General features: G+C 39.4%; 1 protein-coding gene and 1 long non-coding RNA gene across 7 annotated transcripts in view; one reads left to right on the top strand and one right to left on the bottom strand.

Moving 5' to 3' along the window:
* The window catches only part of PPP2R5E (protein phosphatase 2 regulatory subunit B'epsilon), a 77,359-nt gene extending 58,323 nt beyond the window's left edge, over nt 1–19,036 (bottom strand). For 2 of the 4 annotated variants that reach the window (XM_052783426.1, XM_052783427.1), the window contains exons 1-2: nt 18,685–18,829; nt 15,668–15,831 (exon numbers count right to left, since the gene is read on the bottom strand). In XM_052783426.1, the coding sequence (XP_052639386.1) occupies nt 15,668–15,824 (157 nt within the window). In that variant the 5' untranslated portion in view covers nt 15,825–15,831; nt 18,685–18,829. Of the gene's footprint in view, nt 1–15,667; nt 15,832–18,684 lie in introns of all 4 variants that reach the window. The other 2 variants (XM_052783430.1, XM_052783424.1) reach the window with 2 other exon arrangements.
* Nucleotides 19,037–19,134: 98 nt separating this feature from the next.
* LOC128140052 (uncharacterized) lies at nt 19,135–21,192 on the top strand. 3 transcript variants are annotated; one of them, XR_008234597.1, is made up of 4 exons: nt 19,135–19,623; nt 19,992–20,275; nt 20,446–20,557; nt 20,850–21,192. It is a non-coding gene; the product is annotated as an uncharacterized LOC128140052 (long non-coding RNA). The 3 variants fall into 3 exon arrangements; XR_008234598.1 differs by having other exon boundaries at nt 20,434–20,557; XR_008234596.1 differs by lacking the exons at nt 19,135–19,623; nt 19,992–20,275 and having other exon boundaries at nt 20,282–20,557.
* Nucleotides 21,193–22,947: the final 1,755 nt, after the last annotated feature.

The following is a 22,947-nucleotide window of genomic DNA, read 5'->3' as shown; positions in this document are numbered from 1 at the left end:
CACTTTGCTTCTGACCACCTTATGGTGCTCTAAAAGGCTGAAGCGCAAAATAAACTCTTTAGGTAAATTTTCACAGTGTTATAGCTTAGAAAAACATTAATAGCAGCAGATACACCAAGCTTCCTGAAAACTTCAGAAGACAATGCTCCACAGCTTTCAGCTTAACTTACATAATCAGAAACAGTATTGCTCCCTTTGAAAATGAAAGCCAAAATGTTGCATAAAGTGACATAATTTACAAAAAAAAATTGTAAGACAGGTGGGAAGAGAAAGAAGGGCTTGGGGTTGGATGGTTTTTCCCCTCAGATCAACACTAGCAAAATATTTGTAGCTGAACTCTTTTTTTTTCATTCAACACGAACAGCAAATTACATCCAGACAATAAGTACACTGTTAAACCAAAACTCCTCTGTCCAATTCTTCCCAGCAATTCTTCCAGTCATTAAATGGTTTTTAGGCAAACCTACTAAACAGCTGCTTAATATTTTCAACTAGTTTTGGTCCAGGTAGCATCTGCCAACCTCTTAGCTACATTTAGTATCCTCCCACAGATGAAGCCTAACAGACTTCTCTATTGAGACTTAAATCAGCAGCCTCTTTGTCTCCATGCAACTGCTCTTTTACTGAAAATGGTATGGCAGCACAGGAAGCACAATATGAATTTAAGCAGTGAAGCTGGTAGAAAACTTCTCGTTGTCTAAAAGGAAAAAATGCAAATTCCCACTTATTTCCTCACTGGAAAAAATAAAAATGCAGGCCCTCCCTCCCTACAGCCACATGGATGCTATCACAATGGCATATGCAGGTGCAAAATCGACATTTCAGTGTTCAGATTCACTTGCTGCCTTGCTAGCCAGTTCCCATCCCTTCCAGGGAATGGATTAGATGGAATAATTTTTAAGGGCAAGTAGCAGACAAGGACCATACTGCTTTACATGGTATCTTTTTTTTCTGTAAAGGAATTCTCTACTCAAGTAAATAAGCTTCCCTGCAATTTATATCTCCTCACAGGATTCTCAGAAGTTTTACAAATATAGAATGCTGAAATTCCACACTAACTTCTTCCTTCTTTTTAGTATTGTAAGAATTTTGGGTTTTCAATGTTATGCATGTTCCTAACCATTTGGAAGAACAACAAACATAAGGACTGATGCGCCAGATTCACTGATTGCTGATCATCTTCTAAAATACGAAACCAGGAATATTTGTGTTTAACACCAACTACTTAGAAAAAAAAAAAAAAAAAAATAGAAGTAGTGGTGGTGTTTGAACCCAGGCTTGCTATGTAGTATGGCTCCATTAACAAAAAACTGTACTGTGCAAGTTTGCCATTTAACATGATCACTATCCCCACCCCCCAAACCCTAAGACCTTATAAGATCAGATTATCTCTCACCAGGTGAAATGAGAAATCCATCGTCCCTTGACAAATGGTACCTAATACCTTAGTATTAGACAAACACAGAAACCTGACCTTTGACAGCTTGTTTTATTTAACTATCTCCAATTGCTGTCAGTTACCAAAACATACAAAAGCAACAGCAACATCTGGAAAGAAAAATATTCAGCTGTATTTGCATCTAACACTTCAATACTCACCTAATAAAACACTCTACCTGAAATTTACACACAAAAATAGTGGATTTTAATAAAGCTTGTTTGGGGTTAATTAAAAAAAAACAACCAACTTCTGAAACTTTGATAGGTGATTGTTGATGACTGGGTCTTCCCTATTCTCCTACTTGAAAAATGCATAGTTTATCAAGTCCATCAAAATAGACACCCCCCAACAGCACCAGCAATTTTGTTAAAGGGTCACATTTTGCCTATTAATACATGTAGGCTACAGGCAATTTTTTTCAAAAGTTTTTCTCCTCCATTTTTCCAATTAAGCAATCACAACAGAAGCTCTTTGTGTAATCCTTAACAAAACCAGCACACTAAATTGTCAAAAACACTACTAACTAATACCAGGAGACGCACTCATTCTTCCAAGAACAGACCCCTGAACACACGTGCGCATGCACACCCCCCCCTCCTTGAACCCACAGCTACATTTGTTTCAGATTAATGCATCCACTCAATCTCAAGTGGCCAGTGCTAAGAAACATGCACTCTAGTTTCTACCTTAGTGATGCATACAAAGGGAAACATTTTTAAGTTCAATTCAACTTGACACAATAACCATAAATAATCAAAAGAAAATAAATCAATTCCTTCCCCTTAACACTGTAGGAGATGTTTTAAGATTAGCCAGGTGGTAAATTCCATCTTTAATTTTATCATATTTCCAGATATGAAATACTATAAAACTTCTTTGTTACTTATTATTTGTTCATTCCATAGGACTGAAAATGAGTAGTATTTAATGTTCTCAACCAGTCATTTCTTCTGCTATTTGCCAAAATCTATCAATACTGACCTCAGAAATTGATTTAATCTTCCCAAACTTTATACCCTTAGATTCTAGATTCTATCTATCACACTATATTCTTCCCTATTCCAAAGATGTAGTCCTGTAGGAGATAAGGTGGATTAAAGACATATTGAGGATTATAGATTATGCAGTTAGAACAAACACAGGCAAGTATTTCAAACAGCTGACCCTACAGAAAGGAATCACATTCTGTTCTCAAGATGATATACAAAAATAGAAAGCACATTCCACTAGGAAAATATTTACTTAATAATTTATCATTTAAGAACTACTACTGTACAAATTAAAGTACAAAGACAGCGTATTGAAATCAATGTGAAGATATATATGCAATGGTTATAATACAGCTTCAATTTCGACTGTGATTGGATTTACAAAGTTTACTCTATTCCAGCATGAATCACACTTCTGTTTTGCCCGGAAGTCCTATGTTTAAAACCAATTCAAATTTTTTTGGATAGGACAGGCCGAGAACACACAATACTGCCGAAAAGTCTAGAAATAAAAGGATAAAAATCTCGAAGTATCCAATTGGAAAGAAATGCCGGTGAGATATAAGAATCAATTTAGCCCAGACATTAATAACTTCCTTAATGATCTATATGATTAAAATAGCATATATTACATGGCCAGAAAAGAAAGTGAAATTCAGTTTGGAAAAACACCAAGACATCTGGGAAAAATAATCCCAAATATAGATATTCAGTATGGACAAGAAACCTGGGAAACAACAATGCAGAAAAGCTGCATCAACCACAAATGCGGCATGAGCTCGAAAGAGGGGGAGGCACTGTCTATCTAGCCACTGGATCTAGGAATGGGGGGCGGGGGGGGAGGCTGAATACCTCCCTTTCACCCTTGTGACTCCTCTCCCAAAATGAAGGGCACACGGGTGGGCACTCTATTCAACCATCTTTGCTGCACCTCTGGACACCAGATAGGTCCTGTTGCTCGAGACATTTAAAACTACATGCGCAAAAATATTATCAAATACCGAATGCTTTATCTAAAAAGACTAACTGTAAGGAAAAAACAGTCTGTGCTTTATTATTGTATGTTACGTGTTCTTGTAGAGCTTTTCCATTATATTTGAAATATCATGGGTTTTTAATCCAGAAGTGTAATACTTATCCAAAAACAAGTAAACATGAAAATATGTTCATTTCCAAACCATTTGTTTTTTATTGACCATGAAGTTTTGGCACATTTCACCACAAGTGAAATAACTCTGAAGATGTTGGCTCTCAAATGAATTTTTGCTGTAGTGCAATGCCTGTTCATGCTAGGATCAACTGTGCAAAACAAGGGGAGACCAATGATGCCCTCATGTCAAATGAGGTCACCTCAGAATCTATTCTGAAGGGCATGTCAATCCTCCTCTGTGCAAAATCCTTGATTAAGAAAGTTTCTGCAACAGGAATGACTGTTCCTTACCAAGCAGGAAATAAAAGAAACTTGCTTAGAGTACTTCAAAACCTGCTTCTAGCCACTTACATCTGTTTCTAGATATTATGACACTCTTCATTAGGAGAATATCCTGAAAACTTAAGAAAAATACTTTTACATTGCTAAAATAAATTAGAATCTCTCCAATTCCCATATGCTCTCTCAGAACTAGCTCAGAAAAATATACAGAAATTCTAAGAATGACTTGGGTTTCACGGGGTGGGGGTATTTTTTCTTTTGTAGAAGGGCTGCTTTGGGGTGGGGATCTCCCCCTCAAGTGTGTTAATTGGAAGAATCTGTCCCACTTGTGATTTAGAGATACCTGAAACAAACCTTAAACTTGGCCCTTCTTGCCCATGCAGCAAGGTGCTCCAAATGCTGTTTGTTGAACTTGACTGTGTGCATTATGGACGTCGTAGTTTAGGAAAAGGACACTGAAAGAACAGGAAGAGGAACAGACTTGTCCTGGGAAATTCAACAAGTTTATCCTGCCTTTGGAATTTCCTAGTATTTGGAGGAGACAAAATATTGAGATATTCTGACGAGATCACTGACTCTGTGGTTGTCTTTTTCTTAAAAGACTGCATCTTCTTTATTTATTATTTGGGCCATTTGTTTGTTCTTCCTGAAATTAAGGAAGAGTGAGAAATTTCACTCCATGACCTGAAATTTCACAGTTAATGGGAGGATGGGGTAAACATAACCTCAAGCATTTTGTTCCTTTCTCCTTCCTTGCCAGGACTCCTTTTGACTCATCGCAATGAAGTGTCTAGAATTTTTCCAGAAGCCTTTTCACTGCCTACCTTATGCCTAACCCACAATATACATCCCATTTGCTCATTTCTCTAATATTAAGGGACTCGCTGCAGTTCTTTTTACTTGTGGCTAACAAGATCTAATCTGGCAGCTCAGATGATATTCTAAAGCAGTTTATAGCAACGGACACTTTTGGGGGGATTATAGCATCCAAAATATAGGCTAACAACCACCTTGATATGCTGTCTCTTCCTCGAAGTGCATCTAAAAAGCCCTGCATCCCAGGCTTTCCCCACATACCTAACAGGTCTGCTCCCATACCTTTGCCATCCAACATACCCTGAGACAATTGCACTGCTCTTCCAAGAGCCAAAGCCAGGTGCCAGAACTTCAGCCACAATCTCTGTCACTTAAGATGGACAATTCTGGAGCTACTTTTCTCAGAACCTATAACCTAATAACTACTTCTCTTCATCATCCTTTCTACTCCTAAAAGGGCAAACTAGAGTGGCTTTTAATCTTGAGTAAAATAGCTGTTAAGGTCTAGGTTTTGCCAAAAGCAGATACAGATTTCTACTAAGATCCTCTGTTAGAGGCAAATCACAGCAGTGGCTATTTTTTCTCCCTCTTTGCCTTGCCTTTTCACCCTTTTTGCACTTTTAAAAGATGAGTAGAAATTTCAACCACTGCAGTTTCTTAGCATTGGTAGGGAAGGAGGTTGTTTCTTCTAATAATAAGCAGGAAGGGGAAAAAAAGGAAAAAAAAAACAACAAAACAAGAGAGTGCATGGAGGAGAAAGGACAAGGAAAATTATTGAATGAATAACAGAAAGAGAATACTGTCTCGCAGTAAGGACTGATTACTGCAACAGAGGCAGGATAGAGCTGGCATGCTCTTCACAGGGTGGATCTCCATTCTGACAGGTCTAGTCTTGTCTCCAGAAGTGCAGACAAACAACCTGTGTAATACACTGATGGAGCTTAAGAAGATAAACAGACTATTTTTTTTCTTTATAAATACAGCTAATTTTATTATATTGAGATTTTCAATAACCTCTGCAATCCACTCCACCTGGAGTGCTTGTTTTTACATGTATGAGTGAGTTTTATCACCCTCTTGTGGAAAAATAAGTGAATTGTATCCATCAGAGGTTACAGGAAGAAGTAGTAAGTGGGAGTAAGGAAGGCAGTGATAAAGAACAAGCAAAGAAGAAGAAAGAAGTATGGGCTGGGTGGAATAAAGGGAAAGTGAAGGAAAACCAAGATGACTAGTAACACAGTACCACCTCAACTTCTTCAGAAAGCTATCCCAAAAATGTTATTTGAAAACACCAAAAGATAACAAGCTGCCAAATTCACTCTCCCTTGGTAACACTGACAACATTCAACAAGTAAGTTATGTTCTCTACAGTGATTCAAGTACCGTCTCAGCTGTAATCACCATCTTTTGCACCTTTGTTTTCACAGAGATGGGAAAACATATTCTCTAGAAACAGTTTTGAACAATTAACCTTGTGTGAAACCAGAAAACATTTTATAAATAAAGAGACTGCATGTAACATCTATGCCCCGCTATTGGAATGTGAAAGTGGAGACTGCAAGGAAAACTAAAGGAAGTTTATGCATCCACATTACATCCTACCAGGTAACATAAAAGAAAAATAAGAATATTTAATTCCTCTAAAATCTGGAATCATCTTTTCTTCAGTTTCTGACCATCCCCAATATCCATTTGTAATATGAGAAATTTAACTTGCAGTAGTCTTCCTTCACAACATAATCCATATGACAATATATCCAAAACCTTGAAAGCAACAAAAAAAATTTACTGTCACTTGCATTTTAAAACTTGAAAATTCAAGTTTAGTACAAGCACAGACAAAAAAGAAGCCAGGAGAGTCAGGATAATATTAAACTAAACTCATGACATTGCAAAGAGGCACAGAAATCACAAACAACAAAAGGCCAGCTCAGATCAGGTAGATATCACAAGCATGGTGAAAAAATAAGAGATCTCACACAATGTAGCCCTAAAACTTTCTGAAAATCTTCCAGGAATCCCACAGAAAACTACAGACCACATCCGACAGAAACCAGTTATTTCTTCTTAATGACACTAAACATTTTTTCTGATGCTCCTCAAAAAGAGTTAGAAACCCATTACAAATAACAATTAGAATGACAGATCTTCTTAACCTCATGATAAAAGAATACCTAAAGAAACACTTCCCTCCCATTACACAAACTATGTTTATACCTAGCCACTCTTCACAATGAAAAGGATAAAATGGGTAACTATGCAAGTTATATTTATTTCACTGTTTCAATCAAAATCTGACAGTAAAGTACTTCTCCAGACAACATACAATTTCAGCTTAACATTCCTCATGAAGATATCTGATTTTTCCAAATAAAAATTACTGTATCTGAGTACTTAACCATTATCTCCAACTGGGGGGTCAAGTCCTAAAACTAATACTTTTACCAGTAGGTACACACAGTTATCTGCATTTATTCATCACCTGAGACACCACTGATGATTTACTTTAGCTTCTGCAAATACCCATCAAGTAAGGAAGGCTAAGTCTGTGACTGAAGTTTTGCAGCAGCTACATCTTTTTAAATTCATAAAAATCTTCAAAAAACCCCTAATTATGCACAAACTTTTATAATCAGAATAACAAACTGCTTGCCTCCACCTCTCATAGCTTGGTCAGTTCTGTAGTCCAACATTAAGTTATTAGAACAAGCTCTTCAAATCAGGAAACACAAGAAACTACTGTTACAGAAGAGCTAGCAATATGTCCAATGATGTTCAACAGACTTTACAGCAACCTGCTATTCTATTTTTTCTTTTAGGAATCTACCCTGAAAAGATCCCTTTCACTTTCTCACCTTCTGCCCATTTAACCAGGTACATCAACTCTGTTATACTGCCCCAGACTCTTGCAGGTGCTAGGGGAAGGACCATGCACTTCACATGCAAAGAAAACACCACAGTTAAGAACCTGTCATACGAATCGGAAAGGAAAAAATAGTGGTAAAAATTAATAAAGGGCATAAATGCAAAATAATGATTTTTTTATAAAAATATTAATAAAACATCATAAAATGTTAAAGTGTTTTAAAATAAAATTATTATATTGCATACTTTGTTTTCAAGCAATACAACAATATAATACAGTTAATATCAGACATACTGTGACTCAAAGAATAAACCTGGTACAGGAGATTGAAAAAATATATTGTTATATTAAACAAATCTAAGAATATATACATTTTCAAAATTATACACTCATCACTATCGATTAGAAAAACCTACTGGTGAAAAACCTTCCATTACTGTAAATCATTATTACTCCTGATCGAAACTGATTCCCCTTGTAGCTTGACTTTAAGACTGTTCAAAACATACAATTTTTTCAATCAAATGCAACAACTAAGGGCACAAAAGTATTTTACACTGGTTCTTTGGACAGCTGCCTTATCTTTTGAAAACGCTTGATAAAGATACTCAGACTGTAGCTGCAGCAGGTTTTTTTTACTTTTTTTTTTTTTTTTTTTTCAAGCAGAAAGCCACACACCCAGAACCATCAATCCTACGTAAGAGTTCACCACTGTTTCAGTTCTGCTGAATTAACTGAGAGGAGACAGGATCAAGCACATCACTAAAATTAGGAGGAGGTGATATGTTTTTAACAATCTCATTTACATTGTGGCCCCACAGACACTTGTCTCAGCACAGATGAGAGGCAGTGCACGGTGATGTATGCTTGGGAACTTCTCAAAGAAGCTTTGCCACCAGAAAATACCCTCATGTAACTGCACCTGCAAGACTGACACTTAGAACCAGCAAGGCTTCAAACGAAGATAAACCCTGCCATGTCTTTCTGAAAGAAGACTCTCGTATTTTTCTAACAGGTTTTCCTTAACTTTTATAGAGTAATGTGTCCCCATTTGCCCAACTGGACAGTTACCAAGATTACACGATCCCACCACTAATCCATAAATGCCCAACCCTACCAAAACTCACTGAACTCAGCGAGTCCTCTCGTCTGTTACTTCTAAGGATTTTTGCTTGATTGAGCCAAAGAAACAGTAATAACTTGAATGAAAAAACTGTAGGTGAGAGGAAGTTACCCTGAATCTAAAAATAGTTTTCTGTCCTCCTCCCACTCCCCAGTGCTCTTTTCTCAGGGAGGCAGTAGCTTACAACGGATGAACGTGAAGGAACTGCTTCCTTATTCTAAAGCTTTACCAATGAACACAAGTAGTATCCCATTATAAGTATTGAATTTTAAGAACAGAAGAGAAAATTAAATAAGCTCAAAACCGAAACTTTATGTATGACATTAAATATATATAACATTTATATACACAGATACATATTACACACATTTAACATACACAAACACAGATTTTATAAATACACACATAATTCCAGAGATACGGAAAATGCACCTTTCACAACAGTAAAGCTCCATATCATAATCAATTATAAAGGCAGCACCATACTTCAACAATCACATACACTATATAGAAATAATTGCATGGCTAAACCAGAAGTTATATTTGTCAAAGGTACTTTGGGAAAGGAATATAAAGGAGGTACTTATTACAGAAACAGGAGGTTCTATTACAGACCCATAGGGTTACACTTGGACACAGAAAAGAAAATTGTAATATTATTAGAGAAATAAATAATACTGAGAAACATATTATAGAGACATACCGTACAAATACAGACTGAAAACTAGAGTTTCTGATGATGCTAAAGTCTAAACTTTAGTTCCTGCAGAAAATTACCAACATTTTAGACTCAATCTTGTGAAGAGTGCAGAAATACATTTTACACAGTGATTACAAGTTACTTCATAAATAGGAAACATAAAAGAAAAAAGGAGGAGGTGGGAATGATCATCACTTAACACTTCCAGAAGGTAGACTGAGAAATTCCAGAAGTAAAACAATTAATTACACTGAAGGCTTCAGGTTAAAAAGCAAAACAAAATAAAACACCACCCCCCTTCCAACAAACAAAAACCCACCACCTTGATGGCTATGGGAAAATCACCAGACCTAAAGAGACTTAGAAATAAATAAAGGCAACTGAATGGAAACATTACAAGATCAGGGCTAAGCTGACAGAATTTCTCACCAACTGCAGTTTCACTAATACACTGTTAAGATAAGGAGGTATTCTTTTACTGTGATCTTAACTTCAAGTCAGCATTTCTACACATGCACTTTCTCTACAAATGTAACTCTACAAAACTACACTCCAAATGTGGGAGACAATAACAAGCGGAGAAAAATTCAAACAGACAGAATGTGATTAGTATATGGCCCTTTCTAAACACCATCAAACAAACACTTTTTAGAAGCAACCAGAAACCTTTCAGATTATTGGAAAGAATTATTCTACAACTGCCAGATGTTGAAAAAATTAAAAAGAAAGTTAGGTATACATTCAAAAAACAACTACCAAGAGCATAAGAGAAAGTGAAGAAATTAATTACGTATGACAAGGACCTCATACATCTTAAGAAAAAATAATAAATAGGCTAAGTCCTTCTCCATTTTGGGATTGTGGTCCTATTCCCAAATCTTACACAGAGATGACCCATTATGTCTAGATTTATTTCAAACAGAATGGGCACTAAATTCCTGAAAATAGTTCCAGGATTGATGCTTGATTCACCATTGATTATGTACAGCACAAACCAAGTTCCAGCACTTCTTCCACACAATGAATTAGGAGTCCTGGGATCTATTTCCAATTATGGAAATAAAGCAAAATTTTATTTTGAAAAGTCATAACCACTATGACCCTACATTTCTGTTTATAAATTAGGAGAAAGTATTTAGTTTAGGTATATTATTGATATCTGTAAAGCATTCCCATATTTCACAAATGGACAGTAGCACAGAAAAGACAAGCAGCCAACCCCCATGGAAGTCAACAGAAAATAGAAGCTATATTTTTCTGCTTCTACAACTCAAATCATAACTATTTCCCATATGTACAGTTCTGAAGGCAGTATTCATAAGTCTGAAAAAGCCAGACTTTTTTTTATGATAAAGGAGATTTTTTTAAAAAAAATCAAAAGTAACTCTATTTGAAAAAGAAGGTGCACATCTTGCAGTTCTCACTTAGTCAAGAGTCTTTTGGAGTTGGTAGGATTTTTTTACTATTTAGGAACTTCAGCATTTGACCTATAGATAGGACTCGTAAGAAAAGCTTGTAATAAAATCTCAACTATAGGGAAATAATATGATGATCAAAAGCAAACAGCAAGTGAAAAGAGATTTTCCCTTTTTGACTATGCAATGCTCTTTTGTTGCCACTACAGCAATTCTTTAATGCCATGGAAACTATCTGATAAATGTACTTGAAACTCAATAAATTTCATAATATCGAGGTAGCAAAGCAATTGGTATTGTTGACAGAGAACTTCTGTTCTGCGTACCTATTTTAAGGAAGAAAAATTATCTAAAAATAAAAATCATACTTTGAGCTGTTTTCAACAAAAATATACAGTAGTTTACTTTCAGGTTTTCTGAAACCATACTAAATATATTAGATCATTGGAAAATGCGGGAGGATGATAGGAAAAAAGAACCACACCTTGAAATTACAAAAATGGGATACACTGATTTAAAATTTAACAGTCTTACTTTTGGATGGCTTGCTTTACCTAACTTATGTATTTTTAATGAGGTTGAGGGGGATGGGAAGAATACTGTGAATTACATGCAAGTCTTCTGTCCAGTTTCTCAAGATGCTAAACACGTATTCATAAGGCATATGATCTTTTTAGTCATCTATATGTATGTCTTCACCCTTTGGACACTCCCCCACCATTACAGACACTGGCAGAAAAATAAATGAACTTCCCCTCCCCCTTTTACAGGCAATACTGAAATTGCTCTGTTTTCACGTGTCCAGTACTACAATACACTTTTTTCCAACCAATTGTTTTCTAACATTGCACTCCTACCAATCTACCTCTAGAGACTTCTAAGTAAAAAGAGTATCCATGCAAAATGAAAGTAAAATAAGCCTCCCATAAATAATACACCTATCCAATGCACACACAATACTATCTTCCTCTACAGAACAAGCATGATTTGAGGCATGCCACTAACTGGGTTAACAAACTTGAGCTGGGTTTGACTGAGGCACAGAGGTGGAAGTACTCATTCCCAGAAAAGGGCCCTTCACCAGGACTGCTCTGCCACAAACCGGTTATCTAGGGGACCTGTCAGCCTTGATGATACCAACAGCCTCTTTAGAAGTAAAGCCAAAATCACAAGCTATAATGCACTGCAAGATACACCAGGCAAGAGCATGCAAACATTTAAAAATGCATGCGAGATTGAAACATATATATGAGTACGCATATCGAACATGCAGGATAATTGTATCACAACTTCCATATGCACTTCTGGTCCCATTTGTCTACACTTGAAACAAAGGAGAAAAGGCTGGTTTTAAAGTGTTATACTGGACATTAGTCATATTAAAAAAGATAACTCCAAATTAGATTTAGTCACAATGCAATAAATAAAAATATAATTAAATTATCAGAAAGGTTAAGTCTTTACTGTAGCAAACAGAGCAGCTTTTTGGCTTGTGGCTTTTGAAAGCCTAAACTTAGCCCAACAGAGCCACAGAAGGCACATCTTATTTTATAAATACATTAAATATTTGTTTACCAAAAGATACAATACACACACTTCTGTCAATTAAAAAAAAAAAAAAAAAACCAAAAACCAACAGTAACAACTTAATTTCTCTATACTTTTTTTTCTGGAATAAGTAATACCAAAAATTCCAGTTCTTCTTATTACATTTCCTAAATAGCGGGTTATCCTTCAGACTTGTACATAGCATCAAAACATACCGTCTCTTCTATTTTTCTTTTCTGGAAGATTTTTATTACCAAATGAACAACAACAACACTGACTTATCTATTTGTTTTTGCAATACAGGCATGTATGTTCACAGAAGGCAACAGACTGCATTAAAACACTACCAAAACAAGCCATTTCACTATATATGACTCTGCCCCTAGGGAAAGGAATGAGAGCAGATAAGATGTGACAGATGTGTAGTCACGTCACTTAATACACTACTGGAAGGTGCTCAACTCATTATGGTGACAGGCATAGTATAAAAACTTGCAAAGAATGGACTAAGCATTTATCTAGTTTTCTGCATACATGATTCTTGTAATCAAAGAAGATACTGAAGTCCATAAAAGTGCTGTCTGAGAGAAGGCAGCCTGCAAATGTCAGCATGCAATATAGCTATTAAAAAAAAAAAAAAAAGAAAAGAAGGGAGCATAGCATGTATGTTTTTGTTAGCAAAGCCCCTCCATCATGAATATGAAATATGTCTAAGGTTGAATTCAAGGTCTGTCCTCTAAAAATTTCCTGTACTGAAATATTTCTGAAGATGTTTCATTAAACTTGAAATTTACCCAAAACAAGAAGTTTAAATAAACTTAGCAACTATAGATCTCCAAACTGATTTCATTTTTCTGAGACTTTAAAAAGCTATTTTGCTGAAACCTCTTCTCTGTTTTGGTTTGAAAGACCCAAACAATAAGGATAACATTGGAAATCTCATGGTCACTGGACTGAAGTAATAGGACTAGTCAGTTGTTTGAAGATAAGTGTAAACCTAAGAGTTTAAATAATTAGGACCTTCAGGCAGCTGGCCAAGAAAAGTATGCAAAATGCAGGAGAAAATTGTTTCCTCACTTCTTTCAGGTTTAATAATCCATAATGTTACAAATACTAATGTAGGTCAAGAATATTTCCAAACAGTTGCATGATTTTTAACTGCCAGTAGGCAGTTCAGCAGGGACCAATACCACTGCTGTTTCAGATAGATTGTTAGGCCCAAATCCTGCAAATTAATCTGCACAGGTAGATCCCTGTGCCTCTGGGAATCCGCATTAAGTCAAAGAAGGAAAACTAACTCACAGGATCAGATTCTTAATTTGAAGCTGGACCACTGTAACTCATTATGACACTAATCATAAATGTCTCACCAACACTCTCTGCTCCCCATCTGTTTGTTTTATCTTATTATAGTTTTATATCTCAATCCACGGGACTAGCAGCAGTAGTCAAATTAAGCACCTGCATATGCCTATGTTTCTACAAGACCAGGTCCTCCGACAAAGGCAACGTTTTTCTTATGCCTGTGCACATGCCTAGCTTATTCCCTGAATGGAACACACAAAAGAATGAAATAATTGTAACAACAATTTCTTCATTGATACAAATACAAATCTCAATCGACACCAGTAATGTAGCCATTTAAGACAAAGGATAAACTCCATTCGCCTTCTGAAGTGTAGCAACTAGTATTTTCAAAGGAAATGACCTGCATATCAAAAATGACCTGCGAAAGTACAAAACTGAGCTTTAGAATTATTTTAAAGGAGCATTTGTTTCTTTATCATACTGTCACAAAACAATGGGAAAAATTCATAAAATAATACTCATCACAGACTACAAAGTCAAATCCGCTGGCACCGACAGACCCTAAATTGAGAAATGCTGAAGCAGGGGAGCATTCTGGTACAGTGTTACTCCAGGTCTCCCGCTCTTCTACTCTCCTCCACACTTGCAAGGGGGTCACTGCCAGGCACAATGCAGTGGGGCTAGATGGACCTTTCTTTTGACCCAGTATGGCCATTTGTGCATTCTTACAGGTATCCCACAGAAAGAAGCCCCAAATATTTTAATGACAACTCCGCTAGAACTAATCCTAGAATCCTACTTTTAATTTAATTAAAAGATACACGCTAAGGTGTGAGTTTTTGGGAGGGGTTGGTTTGTTTTGGGGGGTTTTTTTTGAAACTTCTCTCTTCTTATGGAGAACTGGGGTTAAGAACTAAACCAAAGTGCAATCACACATTTATGACATATTTCAATACTCTGATTAACAAATTTGTCAAACAGGTAGTGGAGGTAATGTGGGAAATATACTTGCCCACAAAGCCAATATGGGACAGATGTAATATTAAACCTATTAATCTTGCTATTTTCCAGAATTATCAGCACCAACCATGCTTATTTTCCCTACTTATAGCAGAAAAGAATAGCAATGAAAAAAATCCACAAAACTAAAAAACCATTTGAGAATTCAGTGGAAAAGAAACACTTCTGAAAGGCGATTCCCCCTTTCTTAACCAGACAGACATAATTCTGAGAGGTGCTTTTGGCCCCTGGATTTGTACTGAAATTCAGTGACAACGGATTTAGGGGAAGCATTCAAGATATTAGAGATATTGGCATCCTTTCAAGGGTATTATGCTGGATCACAATTTTCTTTCCCAAATTAGAGGTTAAATCTGCCAGCAGAAACTCAACCAGAGATGGGGTATGCAAGCTCTCAAAACAGTAGTGTCTTGCCTAAGACCTGATTGGCAGCATCTTTCCTCTTGAGAGGCTACAGCTCATGGGACCTTTCGATTTCAAAACCCAGCAGAAGCCAGGAGCTGGGAGCTACCCATTCACAAATGGTATGAGAGGGGGTCCCATGTCCCCACTAATACCTTGCTGTAGGGCATTCAAAATATGCCTGTGGGCTGCATTTGGCACCACTGTCACAGTTGCAGACCCACACATCAAGGAATGATACTAAAAAACAGCTTCCCTCTGCTTACAAGTCAATTTACCCTTACCAAAATTGTTGCTCATTTATATCAACTGTTGAGGATTCTCAAACTAAAATAACTCACACATAGCCTGAGCGCCTTGAAAATTCAAGTCATGGTACGGGTAAACATTAGCATTTAAAACTTTCAAAAGTATTGCAAACAATTACCGCACCCTCAAGTCACAGATAAAATATTTTGTAGAGCTTAAATACATACATTTCTGGCATGAAATATTCCTCATTGCTGGCAAAATTTCCCTGCAATTTCTGGCAATAGAATACTTTGAGTTTAGAAGCTGGCTGTGGAGTAAAATTGTTTTATTTATTAAAAATCATTCTTGATCTTACCTTTTAGCAGAGGCAGGGGAGTTAACTCGATAGGCTTGCCCTGAGACCTAAACTGGGAAGAGCTTTGTGACCTCTTCTGTCTGGCTTTTCTGACGGACTTCCGAGAAAATCCGTCTACTTTATCCACTGATGGAGGAGTAGTTGGTGCTGAGGACATATCCCTACTGAAGGAAAACAAATGTTACAAATATATTCCAAATGGATGAAATGGGTAAATATTAACCTAAATTTTCCAAAAATCTTCTTCTTTCTGCACCACTCTCTTGCTGACAGTTCACCCAGACAGACTGTTAAAAGAGCTACCCCACCAACACATGCACAAATTGTATGGAACAAACTTAATGGAACAGTGTAATAATTCTTCTCGCTCACTTTTTTTATCTATGCCTCCCATTTGCCAAAAATCCTGCAGCAGGAAAAATTCAGACCTAATGCTGACATCATTATGTCAACACAACTTCATACACCTGCAGACCTGACATAGGATTGTAGCCTTAAACCGTGTATTCTTTGGGACGAAGTAACTTCAACTCATTCTGGAAGGGACCATGCGTGCTAAAGAATGGGTAAACAAAAAGGTACAAATTTTTGGGGGCATTAAAGTCATCAATATGCATAGGACAAAAAAAAAAATAGGACAGAAGAAAAATTCAGTTTATTTGCCACACCTACACACAAGATTTTATAGAAATTTAAGAAAGTATAGCAAAAAGTACTGCTATGCTTCACAATTTCCCTAACACTGACAAATTCTAAATATTACTTCTTTATTCTCCATTTTAGAAATACTCAGTTATTTTCTTGTGAGTCTCTTTACACATAGTTATTCCACGTTCTGGCATTTCTGTAAGAATAGCAATGTGGTAGCCATAACTGTTCTAGGGGCATAAGCCAGACAAGGTTTGCAGGGAGAGGCAGAGAGCAAGAAAAGGTTTCTGCAAGCAAAAGTTTGTTTGTTTCCCAACCCTATCATCTGGTCTAAGAAATAAGCATTGCTTCTTCCTATAAAACTTGCCTTGGTAGTACTCCTGTAGCTGATTCCATACAACTAAGAAATACCCAAAGGAAACATTTAAACAGTGAATTAATCCATCCAGCTGTTGTATTTACTAGTCTTGTCCTGTCTGTTAAAAAGGCCCATCACATCTTGGTGAAATACAGGAGTAATACTTAAGGGAAACGAGATAGGAGGAACTTAGGCCTACATATTTCAAGTGGCTCTGCGTACAGTTAACTTCACCAGCATGTGCACCTCTACTGAAATCAACACAACTACCTGCATTAATAACACAATCATTAACAAGAGCAGCTCTGTTGATTTCAGTAAGGCTACACACTCGTGCAAAGTTAAGCATCGGCATAAGCATTTGCAGGATCAGGGTCTTAGAACATGTCCTTGGAAAGCATTACTCATCCTCAATGTCTGTTGACTTCAATTACCAAAGTGACTCGTACGCTAAAAGAAGTTGATTCCACAATATAGAGAACACTTTCGAGTACTTATTTTATTAAAATATTTGGTTACTCATATGCTTCATAAATTATTAAATCCATTGAAACATGCTACTTGGGTTTGCCTTTTGTAAGAAAAGCTTTAGAAAGTATGATTTATTGCAACAGTGTAAACAAGTTTCGAAAAAACTATTTAATGCAAAATTACATATACATGCACTAAATCTATCAAAAATGGAAGTATAAACTCCATAGCTTCTTCGAGGAAGCATGTGCAGCACCCAGAAGCTGAACTGTGCAGCTGGCATTACAATAATGAAAAAACCTTATTCCATCTTTTTTATTTCTCCTGAGGCATTCTTTCACTACCAACTTATGCTTTCTAAATATAATTTACTATCAGCAACATGAACCTGCACCTTAAACTGCTCTTGTTTATCATCTGGGGGGGGGGGGAAATGCCGCCACCACCACCAGGGCATTCAGGCCCCAGCCAAGATTAATAAATAAAAAAAGTCAGATAAACTGAAATAGAAGGGCCTGTACTTTAGCAACCCACTTCCAAGATTTCAACAGTCCGCCAAAAAAACATAAACACAAAGTTACCTGTTACATAAACCAAATTCTGGAAATATCAGCAAAAATATATTCTTAAAACCTGAATTGGTTGGCCCCATTTCATCTCATCAAAAAGATTCACCCCCTCATCACGTGCACCATTAAAGTGTAACCATTTTTGCAGAAATGTTTGCACGCTCTCTCAAAATTAAATTACCAAAAAAAAAAAAAATAATATTAATGGACAGGGACTAAAGTAGATCACTTAAACTGCAGGATCATTGTGTCAGCAAGAAGCTTTACTGACACTTCTCTGCTGTAAATTTAGTAACAGTTTCCCTAACCTGCTTTATAAATTATTAAAATCTAATTCTAATTCAACAAGACTACATCCAGCCTAACAACCTTACAGTAAACACTGATCTTTTTTTCATCTCTCCAAATGAACATTCGCTCTCCTGAATACACTATCACAGTGAAACACACTGTTTCAACGAACAGTGGGGGAAGAAAAAAAAAAAAAAAAGCCCGAGATTATTCATTGTGTGCGAGTGGGAAAGCTGCAACCCCAGCCGCGGCTTCTCGTTTCTTTCAGCAGGGGATCTTATTTTATTCCCGAAGTATTTTGGTAAATACGAAGCCACGCACATCAGATCTGCTGGTCCCCGCGGGGTGGGGGGGTTGTAATGCACGGAGAGGCGAGTGGACGTGAAAATACCGACGGATACCACCGGGGAAGGGAGCCAGCGGCTCGCTCCGCGCCCGGGGAAGCAGAGGTGTAATTAGCTGCCTCCCGCCTGCTGCTATCGGCTGTCATTTCCAGAAGGGAGCCGCGGAGCACCGCAGCTGGAACATGTCCTCCCCGCAGCCCCCCGCGCCTCCTCACCGCCGCCCGGCCGCCCCCCCCCCCCCTCCCCGCCTCGGCCCGCCCGCGCCTCCTCCCCGCACCGCCGCCGCCTCGCCGCTCCCCCGCGGGCCGGCGCGGAGGGACGGAGGGATGGAGTTACCTTGACCCTCCTGGTAGAGAAGCCGGAGACGGGAGGGAGGCGGCGGCGACGTGAGCCGGGCTTGGCGGAGCGCGGCCGATGCCTTGGCGGCGGCGGCGGCGGCGGCCCGAATGTGGTACGCGCCGGGCTCGGTCCCTGCCGCGGCGGCGGCGGCGCAGGAGCCTGTAGGCCTCGGCGGCGTTGGCGGCCTCCCCGGCGCAGGGCGGCGTTGGCGGCGGGTTCAGGAGCGGGCGGCTGCTCGGGCTCCGCTCAGTCCCATGCACTCGGCGCGGCCCCCTGCCTGCGATGGCTGCTGCCTCACTCACATTCCCGGCGGAGCCCGGCGGAGGGGGCCCTGAGGAGGCGGCGGCGGCGGCGGGGAGCGGGGGGGGGAGGGTGGGGGCGCGAGGGGAGCCGAGCGCGGACCGAGCCGAGGGGGAGCGGCGGGCGCGGTGCGGGCGGCCGGGAGCCGGGGCGGGGGGGGGGGGGGGGGACAGGCCAGGCGGGCGGCGCGGTGGTGCTGCGAGGGGAGGGAAGGCCTCTTCCGCCGGCGGCTGGCTCAGGTGAGAGGGGGGATCCCGGTGGGCGTCGGGGTCGCGCTCCGGCTCGCTCCTATTGTCACTCTCAGCGGGCTCCGGCCATGGCACTCACTCACACACACTCACTCACTCACTCACAACCGAGAGTGCTGCCACCCCCCCCGGCCCGCGGCCCGCCCCCCGCGCCCGCCCACTGGAGCCTGCCGCCGGGACGCGCCGCCTCATTGGCGCCCGCCGCCGCCGCCGGGACAGCCGGGAAAGCGGAGCGCTGCCGGAGGAGGAGGAGGAAGAGGAGGAGGAGGAGGAGGCGGTGCCGGCCGGGGCTGCGGCGGCCGGCGGCTCGTCGTCGGCATCGCGCTTCTCGTCCCTCTGCGGGCCGGACGAGCGCCGGCCGCCGCCAGAGCGAAGCCCGTCGGCTGAGGTAAAAAAAAAAAAAAAAATAACCAACCCTGCTAATGCTGAGGTAAAACCCTGCTAATGCTGAGGTAAAGTCGCTGTCCCGCCGCGCCCCGCCTTCGTAAGGGGGTCCAGAGCCCCCTTCCCGGGGAGGGCTGCGGGCGGGAGGGGCCGGCCTGGCGGTGCGAGAGGCCGCGGGGCCGCCGGAGGGACCGAACCGCGTCAGGCACGGCCCGCCGTTTCCTTGTTTTGCTCCGTAATGGGAGCCGGGAGGCAGTGGTTTACTTCCCGGCGGCAGGGTTTCTGCAGCCCTGCACCCCTTACCCTTGGGTTTCTTTGGCCAGTGCGCGATTGCTGTCTGAATCATTTTGCGCTTTTTTTTTTTTTTTTTAGGTGTATTTATGTGCGTAGCGGCCAACACAACGAGTGCTTGTAGATGGTATTGTTAAATATCATAAATTTTGTTTAAATTTATTTACCTGATGGCTCGGTGTTTGGTGGGGTTTTGGCGGTTGGGTTTGGTTTTTTTTCCCCCCAAAATACAACTAATGGTGTTAATATGACTATTATGTTTGAAAATACTATCCACCGTTTCCCCTGTATTTCTGGCAGGAAAAAAAAAATTGAGTCACATGAGCAGCAGTCCTCCTGTGTTGATATGACCAAAACCCTCTGAGGTACAGTCATTTTTTTAGCAAATGTGATCAAGGGCAGTTTGAGAGCTGGTTGCTTTGATGGGTCAGTCACATCCACCCTGTTTGTGCAGGCAGTGAGTGCCTGAACCCTCTGAACATCACTCATCCTACAAAGGATACCTAGTTTTTGTCTCACTCAGCTTACCCTCCAGGTATGCGAGTACCAGTGTTGGCATAACGGAGGAGGTGGGACTGTGGCAGACTCGATTTAGAGTGATACAAGCTGTTGTGAAACTACTTTCAAAATTGCTAATTTTCAGCCAGGTAAGTTCTCTGGTCCAGCTCACATTGAGGAAGCTGGAACACTAGTTAAAATAAAAGCTCGTGGCTACTGAAGTATAACTGTAATGGACATGAGCAGTTTTGCCTCTCGTCTCTCAGTATGCCTCCTGCATATCTTAAAAAATATGTCTCCCCTAATTTTTTTTTCCTATAGACTAAGCAATTCCAGCTCATTTCAATCCTTCCTTGTCTGTCACAGTTTTAAACCTCTCAAGATGCTTATTTCTTCTCCCTGTGTTGTCTCAAAACCATTCACATCTTTTTTGAACTGCAGCACCCAAGACTGGACACAGTACTACAATTAAGGCCTCAACAACGCCAGCATCTGCTGTCATGCCTGTCACAGACTACATTCCTGTTTACACATGCCAATACAAATACTTTTGAGTCAGTATGATCTATTCACAATTTTGCTGACCTGTTTTGCCCCTGCATCTGTTTCTGCTGACCCACCAAGCTGGTTATTTCTCCCTCAAGTAGACAGTAATGCTACTTAAGAAATTATTTACCGCAGCAGCCCTAATGCTATCACTTCATTTTTATTGCTGGATAGGTGGACAATCAAGCAGTCAAGACATCTTTTAAAATAAAATTTCACATGGTTTTAAGTCAGAAAACTGTAAATTTGTCATCCTTTGTAAATTGATTGCATTTCTCAGAAGAATTGTATTTAAAAAACAAAACTTAACTAAGATTGAACTGTGCCACGGTTACAGAATGGTTGTGTAACTGTAAATTTAGAAGAGAGATTTGTACGTATTTGTAAATGTTTAAAACATTAAATTCACTTAAACCAAACCATCTGAAATAATCTAAATGCAAGCAAGGGTTGATAACAAAGAATGTAGGTCGGAGGGGTTATGCCAATATAAGGTAAAATTTGGTAAAAACAGTGTAACTTCCTGGTGCCCCCATCAATGAGGGACAGAACCTGCAGATGCACATGTTTTGCTTTGTTATTTTTATGTTCTTTAATTCTGTCAGTTGTGTTTGTCAGTGACATACTTTAATTCTCAGATTTATTCACTGTCCTGTGTACTGCTTTTGATCTGGACTGAACAATAAGCAGCTCATAAAGTTATTGATGGCATACTCTGCAAAAGGGAAGTTCTAGCACAGTCTGATGGCTAGACTGGCTTTTTAGGTGAAGCTGAGCATGTCATTTTACGCGGTTGTACTTTGGTCTTCCCAGTATTAAATGAAATCTATCTTTGTAAAACACTAAAAATCTAAAACTGAAGCATGTGATGTGGGTATTAAAATAACTGCCATAGAAGGGATAAAAATCAAGACTACTGGTCCAAGTCCACTATCCTGTGCCCGCAGGGTTTTTTACTTTTCGTTCTGTCTTTGTGTAATAGCTATAGAATTAGTTCTTCAGTATAGCTGAACAAGGTGGTAAATAATGCATTCAGCTAGTTTATTTCTTATATGAAAAATGCGTCACGTGGTATGTTTGTCCATCTTGATCGTATAAAGGATTTTTATGACGTGTTTTATATCAGATGATGTTTATATGGTAACAATTCAAGAAAAACACAGGCTTTATCAGTAAATAAACAGAAATCTTACCTTTTCTTTATCACTTGGCCAGCAAAGTTTACAGAGTTGGCTTCCCTTTTTTTCCCAGGTTGCTTTCTTTTTTCTACTTTGGTCTGTAAAGTCTCCATCTGTGAGGAGATTTAAGATCCCAACATAAGATATGAATCTAAAACTGCTAATATTTCAAAGGGGCACTGTTACTTGTCCTTCTCCTATGCTTCGTTTAGTCTGTGTTTAGTCATATAGTCTATATGATTATGTGAATCCCAAGCAGAGATGGAGAAGAAATAAGTACTACAGGTGTTTTACATAGATGTGTATCTGTATCAATTTATATGTGTTTGTATAAATATATATATATAATACCAGTTTGCAAGAAGGAAGAATTAACTGTCATCAGATCAAGTTCACATGATCGACACCTCGCATACAAGTGTGTAGGCATATGTATAAAAACATGCATGCATTCAATACCTGCAGCCCTTCCTGAAGATCTACAAGCAATAGTAAGTTATTTTGATCCGTGTTTCTCCACTGCTATCAAAGGCGCAAGACAAGCTTATCCTTTTTAAAAGTTGTACTGCCTTACTGTCCTACAAAAGGGATTTTTAAAAATAGCATAGAAAGGAATTTTCAGGGCCAGCTCCTCACCAGTTAGGCACTGTCCTTTTTAGCACCTGAACAGTCAGAACAGCAGTCAAGAGTGCTCCAAAACAGAGATTTTGTTACCAGTGACTCAGATTTGTGCCACTTGATGTTTTTTTGTGTGACTGAAGTTCCACTATAGACCATCTGTTATGGCCACCCAGGCAGGAATAGAGAGCTTGCAT

Source organism: Harpia harpyja, chromosome 3, assembly GCF_026419915.1.
Source record: "Harpia harpyja isolate bHarHar1 chromosome 3, bHarHar1 primary haplotype, whole genome shotgun sequence".
NCBI classification, from domain to species: Eukaryota; Metazoa; Chordata; class Aves; order Accipitriformes; family Accipitridae; genus Harpia; species Harpia harpyja.
The sequence above is the reverse complement of the archived record's forward strand: the minus strand, read 5'-3'. Positions and strand labels throughout refer to the sequence as shown.